Here is a 14,554-nt window from a genome sequence, read left to right as displayed (position 1 = left end):
AGACTGTAAAATAAATTTACAGGGGACTATAAGGAGTGGAGACTTTGAGATTTCTGTAGGAAAGAATATCTAGATCCAGTGGTCCTGCTTTTAACATTATTACTTGAAACACAACAAGGCGAGTCCACAGCAGACACTCTTCTGGCTGTTGTATTGGATAACATTATTATTATTATTATTATTATTATTATTATTATTATTATTATTATTATTATTATTGGAGCCCCCAATGGCACAGCGGGTTAAACAACTGAGCAGCTGAACTTGCTGACTGAAAGGTTGGCAATTCAACCTTTCAACCTGTACTTTGAATTCATTTTGCAGCAATCAATGTAAAATCAGGACAAAGGAAGAATTGGAAGAGGAGAGAGAATGGGGTGAGCTCATGCTGTTAGCCCCAGCTTCTGCCAACCTAGAAGTTCGGAAACATGCAAATGTGAGTAGATTAATAGGTACCACTCCAGCGGAAAGGTGCTCCATGCAGTCATGCTGGCCACATGACCTTGGAGGTGTCTACAGAGAACACAAGCTCTTCGGCTTAGAAATGGAGATGAGCACCAGTCCTGAGTCGGACACGACTAGACTTAATGTCAGGGGAAAACGTTTACCTTTACTATTATTATTATTGTTTATTATTATTATTATTATTATTATCCCACTTTTTCTCTCCATAAAGAGACCTAAGGCAGCGAACATTAAAAGCATCACAATACCATTTAAAATATACAATTATACAAATATTAAAACAGCAGTAAACATCATTAGATTTAAAAACAATTCAGATTAAATCCATAAAAATATATAAAATCACAGCAGCCCCAGCAGTACTATGAAGGTCTCACACAAAACATCTCCACACTAGTTTTCTCTCTATTCTGCTCAGGTTCCTTTCTGCACCAGATGTGTTTCTACTTGAGAGATGCTTTATTCCAAAGGATTCTCATAAACACAACACAGAAGCTATGCCAATACCAAAACATTTATTGTTCAGACCAAAAAATGTTACTCTAAGGCCCAATATTTAAAGGGCACACACACTAATTGTACCCAGGGTCATAAAAGACATTGATCTCTTATTCCCAGTGCCTGGAATACCTTTTACTTCTTTTCCCACAGAACAGAGGCAATTGACCTTTATTGCATGCCAATAAAACCTTTGGTCACTACACAGTTCTGTGTTCATCTGTCAGTGCCATGCCCACTACATAATCCTGTATGGCATACCATAACCAAATGTCTTATGGTTATGACAACAATACTTTTGTTCAGGTGAACCAATCTAGCTGGATAGTCTCTAACCAATAGAAGGATTTAACTATAAGCCAAATACAAGTAACCATACTTTCTGAATAATCAGTCAGGTTTTAGCATAAAGCAACCTAGAATATACAAAAACAGGCCACTTATTCTTCTAAGAACAGCTCTGCCTCCACTTCAACCAGGTTGATAAATCATATTCAAATTAATACGATAAGAAACGCCTCTTTGCAGTGAATTTTATTGGTTGCAACTTGCCAGTACACCAGTTTATCTTGAGACCTCCCTATTTTTAGATAGTAAGGATTTTTTTTACTTATACAGGCTTTTGAAATCTCTTGAGCAAATTTCTTTCAAGTGTGTTTTCATGCTGATGATAATTATTTCTACTACTATGCCCTTCCTGGCATTTATGTCCTGTTGATATAGTCTGAGCATGTTGAAACTGTCTCAAAAATTCATATACAGTAGAGTCTCACTTATCTAACATAAATGGGACGGCAGAATGTTGGATAAGCAAATATGTTGGATAATAAGGCGGGATTAAGGAAAAGCCTATTAAACATCAAATTAGGTTATGATTTTACAAATTAAGCACCAAAACATCATGTTATAGAACAAATTTGACAGAAAAAGTAGTTCAATACGCAGTAGTGCTATGTAGTAATTACTGTATTTACGAATTTAGCACCAAAATATCACAATGTATTGAAAACATTGACTACAAAAATGTGTTGGATAATCCAAAACGTTGGATAAGCGAGTGTTGGATAAGTGAGACTCTACTGTATTTAAATTAATAATAAACAAATACATGCGATTGGTGGCTAAAAAGTGGCTTAAAGTTCTCAGCATAAAATGGTACCCAAATCAGATTCACTGCACAGATTAAAATCACTTTGATTTGTTGCCTCTGATATAGCTGCCTCTTCCTTGGAATATTCTTTCTTGGATGCATGTTTTCCAGCAAAACAGGTTTTACTGCTTCAGCTTTTGCTGCTAAGTTGAAATTAATACATTTTAGTGAAATCACTCATTAGAGTACCTAACGACATGTAAATACATTTTCTTTAAAAAATGAAACTTGAACTCCATGATTTTATCTCTTTGGAAAATACACTCAAAAACATTTTAAGAGACATTTTGCACCAACTAGATCTCCAGTGCTTTGGAAAAAAAACTTCTGTCAGGTTGAAAGGGAATGTTTTTGGAGGGGTGGCATCAACAGATATAACTATGATGGAGCTCCTTTATAGTCACATTGACAGTGTAGTATCTCAGCCATATTTTCTGAATCTGGTTCATTCACAACATTAAAGTTTAAAGCATGTTTTAGATTGTTTTTAAAATCCATTTATTACCTGCAGCTCTTCTAAGCAACGAATCTCTTGGAATAATCACAGGTTCATTTTCCTCTAAGTCACTTTCAGACTTAGATTCATCATCTGACCATGGATTTCGTTTCTTTATTTTTTTTGTACTGGACTTTGGGGTGGTAGATGGTGTTCTTCTCACTCTCGTAGCTAAAACACAATTAAGTTTAAAGTATTGTAGAGGGTATCTTTTATAACATAGTGATTACCTCATCATATACATGAAAAATTTTTTATTAAGTCATATGAACCCTTATCAAGCAAATGAAGACTGGTAGATGGCTATGTTCTGCATCTCAAAAACTAGAGCTGACAGGGAAAGCCAGTGCCATTTTTGGAATACCCAGAAACAGGTCTAATAGTTGAGACACCAAAATGTGTATTGGACAGTGCAACAGAATTACTATTTTGTAAACTGACATAACAGCTCTCTAGGAATACTTGGATTCTCCAGTATGACTCTATAATTGATTTTGAATGGATTATAACTGGAGTATCTTGAGAAGTTACCATGGAGTCGGACTGTAGGGCCTAGTGATTCTTAGAGAGAAACTTTCATAAAATCTCTGAATAATCAAATCTGCAAATGTGGAGACCAACTGTTCATCCTATCTGTACATCCATCTATCATCTCCGATCACTGATAAATGCAAAATTTCCAGCCACGTTTTGTCTTCCAAAACCTTTCTTGATATGGGAAGACACGTGGATTAAAAGGAGTGTTTCCTTCACCACTCATCTGCTTCAGGGCATCACCCGCCTTTCCTAGAAGAAAGCGTATCAAGCAAACCTTTGTTGTGACCGCCTTCAACTTGGACATCTATGTTCTCATTGTGAAAGACCATGTGGATCCAGAATAGGTCTCCACTATCATTTACGGACCCACCACCAAGAATCTAACCTTGGAAGACAATCATACTCAGCCAAGAGAGATCGCCTATGAATGAATGAGTGCCTTTCCTGATCTAAAAGGAGGTGGTGCAAGTCAAGCCACATCCTGTTAAGCTGTTAAGGCCATATGTTCCCTTTACCAATCCAGGAGAACCTGCAGGGCCGGGCTGTGGCGCAGCTGGCTAGTAACCAGCTGCAATAAATCACTACTGACCGAGAGGTCATGAGTTCGAAGCCCGGGTCGGGTTAAGCCCCCAACCATAAAATAGCCCGGCTTGCTGTTGATCTATGCAGCCCCGAAAGATAGTTACATCTGTCAAGTAGGGAAATTTAGGTACGCTTTATGCGGGAGGCTAATTTAACTAATTTACAACATCATAAAAAAAACCTGCCAGCAAAACACGAGGAAAGGAATGAGGAAGTACAGCCACTAGTGGACAGTGAAGCAACAGCTCCTCCTGTGGCCGGAATCGTGAAGCTGGAAAAAAAATGTTAAATGCCTCTGTGTCTGTCTATATATGTTGTTTGTCTGTTGACATTGAATGTTTGCCATATATGTGTTCATTGTAATCCGCTCTGAGTCCCCTTCGGGGTGAGAAGGGTGGAATATAAATACTGCAAATAAATAAATAAATAAATAAATAAATAAATAAGGTGAGTCCCCGACAAAGACATTGGGAATCTAATTGTGCCAAGAGTGAGGCCTATACTCTAAACATCACATCGGCTGAAGAGAATATGGTTAGGAGATACAGGTCTTCCTAAAGTCTCATTGAGGTTCCTCACATCTTTTATACTCTTTATAAGCAGAGCTATCACAAAGTTAGAACTGCTTCAGAGACTGCAATAAATTCTGCATGCTGAACATGCATATCAATTATAGTTCTTTTTTTAAAGAATATTCAAATGTGAGCAAGGTACTTTTTTATATGTCACTCTTCATGTGAATTACTTCATGCAATAAGTTGATGGTTCTTCATAAAAATTGAGGTCACCTGCTGTTTACTTACCAGGATCCTTCTTTTCTCTCTTAGGTTTAGGTGTCTTAATCACTGGGACAGAGGCATTGAGCATATCTTCCCCTGGACCTTCTACAGGGGGCACACCAAATTCCTCATCAAATTCCAGTTTTATTGCTATAGTATCGAGTTCTCCCTAGAAATAAAATCAAAAACAAAGTAAGTGAAATTAGTGCTGTGGTTAAAAAGGGATGCAAACTGAGAAATAATCTCAATTTAAGTCATGGCCTTCAGGAAAACTTCATTTAACAAAACTTTTAAAAGTATAAAATGTTAAATGCTACATAAAACTCTCAAACTCTCCAACTGCCAAAGCTGTTGAACAGAAATGTTCGCAGAAGATTATATAAAATGTATGGAGGGATGCTTAAATATAATGTTCATGTTAGGTAGATAATGCTCTGTTAGAAAGAAATGCATTGTCTGTTAACTCCATTTTGCATTACTGTTGGGAAAATAGACATAATTCTAATAGACATGTGGTTACAGCACATTCCACTGAAAGGTTTAAGCAAGTGGTGATGTGGAACTAGGGGGACAGAAAAGAAGTTGAGTCATGACCAGGTGACAGTTATTACAAGGGCTACGTAATTCACTGTTGTCCCTGTTTGATGGCGAGAATCCTATGGGTATAAAAGTAAGTGGCAGACAATTACGCTCTCTTGCCATGAGGATCTCTCGCCATAGGGATCTCTCACCACTATCATCGCTTCTTGTTGTGTTGTTGCTGTGAGTATATATTCGCTTATACTAATAGCAGATGAGGGAATTTTGATATGTAAATAGCTGTACATAAGCAACTAGTCAAGATTAAAGTCTCCAGTGTGAGTCTGGATGAAAGCCAGAGTTAAAGTGTCTTATTAAAACAGTAAGCGGGCAACAAGGTCATGGACTTGTAAATCTCTGCTAAAAGAGATAAAAGACTCTGCAGTGTTTTGGTTTGATCGAACTACTTGCCTTGTGACAAGCAGTCCCATGTGCAGCATAGGGAGGGCATGAGGAAGAAAACTTTTTTTAAAAAATGCCTAAACGCTTCGGGGATGTGTGTGTGTGTCACAACAGGAAAGATGGTAGCTAATTTCCAAGTTAAATAACTTCAAATGTGCCTGAAGTGGGCCTGAAAATCCAGAAATTTCAATTGGTTTAAGAGTCCTGTGGCTTTCTGTGGCTTTTTTCTGCATCCTCCCAGCAGATGAGCAAACACTAAGCTTTACTGCCTACAGAGTGACCATATAGCTCAAAATGTCCAAAAAAGTGACTATACGATATATTCCAAAACATGGAACAGTATTTCCCTTGCAATTTAGTTGCTCGCTTTTACTCAAGCATTAAAACACTTGCGAGGGTATATTAAGGTATTTCCTTCCTTGTTATATTGGTTTGTTTTTGTTGCTTCTTTATCACATTGTGAACTGAACTATTTTGATTATAAAACACAGGAAGTTGCACAGTCAAGCAAAAATAAGATATTATGAGCAAGCACATAAGATGAACAAATCAAAACGACTTGCCTTCTTTTTTTTTAGCAGTTTCTTGCTGGCGTCAGCTTTCATAGCAGAAGTAATCTGTGGGACTATTCTCCTGCCAAAAGGTGATGGCATAGTCTCTTCTAAATGAAGTTTCTTCATTTTGGGTTTACCAACTTTGCCTTTTATAGGTTTGCCAACCATTCCTGCAAGGACATCCTCTCTTTCCTGAGCTTCTACTTTCTAATAATATATGAAGATGAAAGTAAAATGTAAAAAGGTTCTGAAGTCTAGCACAAATACGATGGGTCAAAGTGGACACTTAGGCCCCTTCTACACAGCTGTAAAAATTCAGATTATCTGCTTTGAACTGGATAATATGGCAGTGTAGACTCAAATAATCCAGTTCAAAGCAGATAGTGTGGATTATCTGACTTGATATTCTGGATTATGTCACAGTGTAGAAGGCCCCTTTAATGCTATACAGAATTCCTTACTAGGCTATAAAGAACCCCTAGAAGTGAAATACATGGTGATAATTCATAATGAAACAAGTCTCATGCATCCCAGCAGTATAATAATAGTAGTAGTAGTAGTAATAATAATAATAATAATAATAATAATAATAATAATAATAATAATAATAATAATAATAATATAATAATCTTCTTCTTCTTTATTTATATCCCACCCTATCTCCTCGTGGGGACTCAAGGCAGTCTCTGTTTGTGAGAATAGTATCTGCATCACATCACTTGAAAATCTTTTGTTTCAACACACACACACTTTTGCCTTTAACCTACAAAAACACTGTAGGCTCAATAAGCTTTGGAAGCCTCCAGAATTCTAGCCTTTCCTTCAATGTAACACTTTTAAAAATGTATCACAACTTTCAAATTACACTGATTCCCCTTTCACTTGTTTCCAACAAATTATCAATACCCTCAAACTACCTGCCTAAACTAAACTAAGACCCTACTTCTTGATGTATACATAGGTATGAACATAAAACAGCATACATCAAGCTCTTCTACAAAAGCTGCTAGATCTTCTTTCCACAGATCCGAGGGAGATTTTCTCTTGAGGTCATTGAGGTCCTTTCCCTAAAAACATAAAAGATAATAAATATAGTAAGAAATTGTGAATTAATGAACACATTCTGAAAATTCAAGATAAGCTGATGTCTTTAAAACAAAACTGGATAGCCATCTGTCAGGGGTGCTTTGATTGTGCCTTTCCTGCATGATGGGGGTTGGACATGAATGGCCCATATGGTCTCTTCCAACTCTATTGTTCTCCGATTCTCTTCTTATTGTAACCATAAGCTATCTTTGTACAAGAATCTTCACCAATTATTTTTCTTATAAAATGTTTTCTCAAATACTCAGAGATTACAAGCACAAACCTGACCAAAAAACCCCCAAACACTTATAATTAAATATTGCAGTCATTCCAGCGATAAAGACGCCTCCTCTAAGACTGATGAGAAATTAGGTCCAAATTGGAAAGATACTTACTTTTGAATCTCGCTGCTTAATGATGTCTTCTACTTTCTCTTTAGTAAGACACCACAAAGACATATTTAAAATGTAGTTAAAATCTGGGCCTGAGGTAGATCCTGAGGAGGAGGAACTGTCATCATTCAGATTCTGCATTTCTTCCTCTTCTGCTGCCTATAAAATGTCAAATTACTTATGCTATTATATCATTGCTAAAGCAAAAAAAGGTACATATTCCCACTCTGTATCTTGCTAAAACACAACTTTTACTGATGACATAAAGATGGGAGACTCATGCTTTTAAAAACATTTCCAAATACACACTAGCTATGTTAAGTCTGATGCTAGAAAAACAAGAAGAAAAATCCATCTGAAGAAGTGATGATAGTCCACAAGAGATAATGTCAAGTTATATTTCTTGGTCTTTAAGGTGGCACAAGACTTTTAGTTCTATTAATGCATTCATAGAAATTCTGGTGCAAGCAAAAAAATAAATATACCCAGATAATAAAAATAAGCCAGTAGTACTATTAACAGTGGACATAAGAAATCAAAGACATAAACTATTAAAAATTCTCTCATGTGCAGGCAATCTTATTAGAATAAAACTTCTCTGTTCCTTAATCAATACAATATTTGCACACATATATCATATGTGATGTTTTCTGCAAAGGCAAGCCTCCACGGATGCTCACATGCTAGCAAACTACTGTTAAGGATGAGTGTGAGGTGGAGCCGCAAGCATCACACATTGATGTACATAGAAAAGGAGGAAAGGGATTTTAAAAGTGATTTTAAGTGCTCACAGCTGAGCACAGTTATACGGTAGTTTCAGCCTCCATCAGAAAGCCAAATTGAGCTTACAAATTCACTTTCAGGCATCAACGCAGGCATGCTCCCTCAGTTCTTTTACATATCCAGCCTCTGAATGCCTGACTAGATTTATAGTGTTGCCTGATTCAATCTATGCTAATTAATGAAACTTTTCATCAAATGTGGAATAAAGATCAAAGCCAAAAATGTCACTATAACACCATAACAGATATATTTTTAAAGTTCAGCCTATTAGAGGTGTCAGATTTGTGGCCTTCCAGATGCTTGGGAATCTAACTCCCAGAAGCCCTCGCTAGCTTTTCCAGTGGTCAGGAATTCTGGGAGCTGATCCCCAAAATGTCTGGAGGGTCACAAGCTTGACACCACTGGCTAGGTGAAGCAAATACTTGTATTATTTTTTTATAATTTGAATCTGAAGTTCTACAAATATGAATCTGTGACAGGCATGGAAATACTTCAGCCCTCAAAGTGTTTTGGACTTTAGCTCCCACAATTCCTAACAGCTGGAATTGTGGGAGCTGAAGTCCAAAACACCTGGTTGGAACAGCAACTGGATTTCATTAGGCCTTGACACAGGAGTGCTAATTAACCTTCACACTCAAACACCGTGCAAGATTTTTATGGCAATTGTAATGTACAAGTAGGTGACGAACCATGTTCCTAACAGCAATCTCCACTAGGATTCTTGTCTCCCACTGAACAGTTAGGCATGCCCATGAGATTTTTAAGAAGCCAAGCAAAACAGGAAACAGTGTTGCAACTCCATTAGATCCATCTGCTGCCATCAGATATAGCATCCCTCTTTTAGATCTGTGCCCCTAAAAATTGTTCTAGACATCTCACAAGTCAGTTCTGACACAATAGAGGACTGCATCGGGAGCATGGAAGGGGAAATTTTTGATTCTGCTAATATTAGATATTGTAGTAAACTATTGGAGCTTGGCTAAAGAGCAGATGTTTGGAGAGAGAAGTCCTACATACAACACCTGGCTCATCAACCAGCAGTTCTCCATCTCTGAATTAAAGGCTGAATTCTTTCACATGTTACCTTTTCTTGCGCTTCCTTCCAGGCTTTCACGGGGTCAGATTCATAGCCTCTCTGGACTAACAGCTGAATCAAATCTCTTTTTGATTTATTTTCTATGAGAAACAGAAAATAACAAAAGCAAATGTAATAAAAAAGTATATATGTTTCTGTATATATGTTAAGGATGAGTAACTGTAGCTTTGAAGATGTCACTAAACTGTAAATTCCAAAAGTTCTAGCAAATATAGCCAATAGTTACGGATTGAGGTTGTAGTGCAACATCTGGTGTTCGGCTACAGTTAGACACCCCAAGGGATTGTTTTCTTAACTAAATTTAACTTAAATAAATTTAACTTAATTATTTGTCTTACCAATGGCAATTTTCCCTTGTATCTTCTCTAGAATAAAACGAGCTTGATTGTTAAGCTTGGTGGATTCTGCCCCTAATATTCCTGCAAGCCATTCCTTGCGCAAGTTATAATAATTTAATCTTAAATCAAAGAATTCCTTTAGAATATCTTGTACAGTTTCATATTTCTTCAGGCATCCCATGTGATCAAACAGCACCTGAATAATATAAAACACTAGATTAAGAGTTATTTCAAATACTGTGTGTGCTCAGTAAGTGCTAAGAAATGCGAATATTTAGAGAAAATAAATATAGTACACAGTTAAGATAAAACTTTTCCAACAATTAATAGGCATGGAATTAGCTTTTGAAAATACATACAATATGCTTGAAATAACATACAATAGATATCTCTTTTCTAGGTATATAGGCCATATTCAAATAGGTCATAAGAGTTGCCACCACAAAATAGTTGCATCCCCCATTTTGAGGTGGCAAAATTGGTATTTTTGTGTTCATCACATAATAGTCACGGGGCCGATTCCTCCTTCCTTCTTTCTCCTATGGCAGAGTGGTTCTCAACCTGTGGGTCCCCAGGTGTTTTGGGCTACAACTCCCAGAAATCCCATCCAGTTTACCAGCTGTTAGGATTCTGGGAGTTGAAGGCCAAAACATCTGGAGACCCACAAGTTGGGAACCACTGTCCTAAGGCAAGGCTGTTAAAAATCTATGAAATAGAGGTCTCTGGAGCTCTGTTCTTCCCTCTTTCCTCTGAGAAAAGGCAATTTAAAAAACCTGAAATAGAGGTCTCTGGAACTTGGATCTTCCCTCCTTCCTTTTTTCTTGAAAGAGCTCCATTTCAGATTTTGTAAACTGGCTTACCCTTTGGAAAAAGAAGGAAGGGAGGCGGAATTTTCCTTCCTCCTTTAAAAAAACCCCCAGAAGCAGAGCTGTTTGTTTGAGACTGAATCATCCCTCCTTCTCATCTTGTCTTGGAGGTAAGGCAATTTTTTTAAAAAAATCATCGTATATTTTTGCATCCACCTTTTTTTGATAAAAAGGGGATAAAAGTGAAACAGTTATGCTATGAAATAATAGGTGTTCTTCAGTTTAACCAACAACAGAATAGTCTATTTTCTTTTTGATGCAGCAGTATTATCAACATTTGGGAACTATCAAAATGCAATTTGGCATACAGTACATGATTTGGAAGTGACCTCTGTATGAACTGAAATAGCAGATTGATGGATAGAAGATCTCTGGTTTATTTAGCCCAGGGGCAGGCCACTGCATGTGGGGCACAGAACAAATTTTCATGCTCCTCCAACTCTCCTGTGCACCACAGTAGCCTGTCCATGCTCTAAAACAGCTTTTTTGTTGCTGTATGTGGGGGGGGGGTTACTATATATCAGAATAAAATATTATATGGTAATTATATGATTTGAAAAGAGGTAGTGGGATGTAGGTTGTGCCTTGGGTTCTGCAGGATAGGAGAAAGTGCTTATTCCCATTTGGGCGGGGGGTGATTTTTGCATGGTTTGCAGAAAACATTACCTGAAAATGGCAGTGAATGAACAGGGGGCTTGAGAGAATGGTGGGAAGTTTTCAGCACTACAAGGGATTGTGAGCTACTTGGAATTCATGGGCTACAACCACATGAGTCAAACAAAGAGCCCGTGGACCAAATCCAGCCCGCCGTGTCATTTTATGTGGCCCACAAGGCTTTCAATGCCAGGGAATTAGTTACATTTATAGTCTTACAATTACAAATGGCCCTTTGAAGGCAACCATAAGGCCGATGTGGTCCTCAATGAGTTTGAGCCATGAGAAGTACACATTACCAACCCTTCATGTATCCACTCATATTTCAAGAGAAGCAAAAGGAAGTGATTACTAGGGGTTACAAGGGCTTGTCATTACATTCAGACAAGGAATGAGACTTCCCTAATTCCTTTTTTGTACAGAAGTAATTGTGAAAAAATATGCATTTGGTCAAAAGCTATATGGAATATACTGCTGTAACAGCAACTCAGAAAAAGCATTAGTGTGGTAGTCAAACATATAGAAAAGTTACCATAGAATTACAAGTTAGACTTGTCTGAAGCTTAAAGACTTTATGAAGTCCAGCAGCCTCTGCCTGAGCAAGCTTTTCTTCTGTCATTTTTACAACAAATTTCACAGTTGTATCCGTGTGATATTCTTTGTAATCTGAAATTAATGCTGGTGTTTTTTCAGTCCCATTCAACATTGGTTCCAACACTTGTTCTTTGTAAACCTAGAAATATTAAAAAGGAAAACTTACATTACTTAAAGCAAAACAGGAAAAATCTCAATATTTCAAATTATCTTGACATTATTCACCTGAGTCCATGTTCTAACTGGAAGCTCTGTAATTTCGACTGTGTTTCTGTCAACCACATATATTTCTCCACTCACTACATACTGGTTCTGACCAAGCTCCTGGATTGCTCCTTTAAAGTTTTTGTAGTTTGGAAGCTGAAACATAAAGTGTATTTGTTGCATTAATAACACATTCCCTTGTGAGCCTCAGTTTAATATTTCCATGTGTTGAATCCATAGTTTTTAAAAAGTCCACCAAAACTAATGGGATTTGCACTATTCATTATTAATTTAAGTTAATAAATTTGGTTAATAATTTATTAAGTTAATAAGTTTGGTTTCAATGAGTCAAAATTCTTTACTGGATCCAAAATCCTTATTTCTCAAGATTCAAAGTCCAATGCTAATAATAATTAGAAATGAAATAGCACTGATCTATAAAAACAGCAGGGGAAACGAGGTCAGTCTTTCTGGTTCCCGTAACCCCACAATCCTCTCACTAAATTTTATTATCACCATAATCATAATCATCAAAATTTATACCCCATCTCTGTCTCAAGACTTGGAGACAGAATTTGAAAATCAATGATTATACATTTTCAACTGAAAAATGTTTCCAAATGTTACACCTTGTAGGTTTTGAGGAGCAGTTTCCCTTTTAATTGCCTCCTCCAAGAGCTTTAAAAAAGCCCTGAGACGTACAAGCTGAAAGAAGAGCACCTGGTGACTTTTTGAGGAACAGACATTCCCGAGTTCCAAAAATCTGACTTACATATGATTCCTAGTTACAACTGGGGGAAAGACAACAGGAAGAAAGAAGAAATCTACTCCTAGGAAGGGGAACTCACTCTATTAAAAGTTATCATGGGAAAAAAGCTTCAAGGTCTCCACTGAAGCTTTCTCACCAATCCTTCTTTCCATGAAAATACAAAATTTTAAAAATCCAGTTGTCACAACTTATGAACAAATTCAACTTAATTAAGAACAAACTTACAGAAGTTATCTTGTTTGTAACCTGGGGACTGCCAATATTCTTGGTCAAAAATACATGGGAGTTAGCCACATCACAGTTGCCCACACCAACAATAGGAATATCGAACTATTTTTGTGGGGAATTTCAAACAAGTAATTCCTCCATGTATATGTGCACATCAAATATGAATTGTCTATATTTGTGGATTCATAGCATTTAATGTCTTTAAAGATAACTAATTAATGTTGATGTTAGTCCTGGGCAAACAATATTTCTTTAGAGGTACATCATCCCATTTTTCATTTGGGTAAAAGAAATGTATTGGCAAAAAAAAACCCTAGAGTCTTAAAATATTGACTTCACCTGGACTAACAAAAAATAAAGCCCATCATGATCAACAATATTTTTACATATATACACAAAAGACAGCATCACCAAAAAAGGAGACAAATACATTATATTGCCTACAGTAACCATTACATTACCATGGGAAGAGGATCCAATCCATCCAACATTCGTCTGACATTGTTCACAATCTCTCTGGTATCGTAATTTGGAATTTTGCATGCCCATCCTGTGCCGATGCCCTCAGCCCCATTTACTAAGACCATAGGGATTATGGGGATATACCACTCAGGTTCCACACGCTGATTATCATCATAGAGGAATTTAAGCAGATTATCATCCACTGCAGGAAAAAGCAGTCTTGCTAACGGGCTTTAAAGAGAACAAAAATGATCAAAGACTTTCAAGTGATTGTGCAATTATAAATCTTATGCTGAAATGATACACTATGAAATTAGGAAATGTGGATTTTAATCCTTCTGGTAGTTGATGGCTCTATATTCAGCACTCCAGATAAAAAAAAATTCTACAGTCAATGCAATGTTAGAAGAGCTCTTTATATGTAATGGGGACATACGTACAGAGTACCTGAATCAGTGCTCCAAGATACAAAATGAACTGTCTTAGCTAGGCCTTGGAGTATGATTCAAAGCACAGCAAATGGGGCGAGTGTCTCTCTGTGAAATACATGAGTTTTAACTGAGAAGCAGCTCACTTGCACTGAACAAAAACTATTTCATTCCCTTGGTCTATCCCATTTAGTATCACTTTAGACTGAAAACATTCTTCATCCGAACAGACACCTCTGCTTTACAAAGTAAAGCACTAGGATGGAATTCCCTAGTCGGGTTTGTTGATCATATAAGGAATAACATCATCCAAATGCAAACATCCTAATGTGCAGAGAAACACAGTTAAAGGCTGCAGTGACAAAATAAAGAGAGAGGGTTAAATGCTGACTACATTAGTTCAACTTCACTCAAATGGGTCTTACTTGAAAACATCTAATGCGTCTTAGTCACAAAATCAAGAACTCAAGACTTATCTGAGTAAAGACAATTAGATTCAGATCTCTTCTTTAGAAAAACAAATGTCCTTTGTGTTGTACTACTGTATTACTTGACAATGGACTGTACATAGACTGGTGAGTTCATGAATATTGGTTTAAAAGATATGAGCAT

General features: G+C 36.9%; 1 protein-coding gene across 2 annotated transcripts in view; it reads right to left on the bottom strand.

The window, feature by feature from the left end:
* top2b (DNA topoisomerase II beta) overlaps nt 1-14,554 on the bottom strand; it is a 54,552-nt gene that overhangs the window by 5,884 nt on the left and 34,114 nt on the right. For both annotated transcript variants that reach the window (XM_062957199.1, XM_062957198.1), the window contains exons 21-30: nt 13,514-13,745; nt 12,077-12,211; nt 11,790-11,990; nt 9,738-9,933; nt 9,388-9,479; nt 7,524-7,679; nt 7,026-7,109; nt 6,048-6,249; nt 4,532-4,672; nt 2,619-2,780 (exon numbers count right to left, since the gene is read on the bottom strand). In XM_062957199.1, coding sequence (XP_062813269.1) covers nt 2,619-2,780; nt 4,532-4,672; nt 6,048-6,249; nt 7,026-7,109; nt 7,524-7,679; nt 9,388-9,479; nt 9,738-9,933; nt 11,790-11,990; nt 12,077-12,211; nt 13,514-13,745 — 1,601 coding nt within the window. The remainder of the gene's footprint in view (nt 1-2,618; nt 2,781-4,531; nt 4,673-6,047; nt 6,250-7,025; nt 7,110-7,523; nt 7,680-9,387; nt 9,480-9,737; nt 9,934-11,789; nt 11,991-12,076; nt 12,212-13,513; nt 13,746-14,554) is intronic.

Source organism: Anolis carolinensis, chromosome 6 (genome assembly GCF_035594765.1).
Source record: "Anolis carolinensis isolate JA03-04 chromosome 6, rAnoCar3.1.pri, whole genome shotgun sequence".
NCBI lineage: Eukaryota > Metazoa > Chordata > Lepidosauria > Squamata > Dactyloidae > Anolis > Anolis carolinensis.
This window is presented reverse-complemented; position numbering and strand designations above follow the sequence as displayed.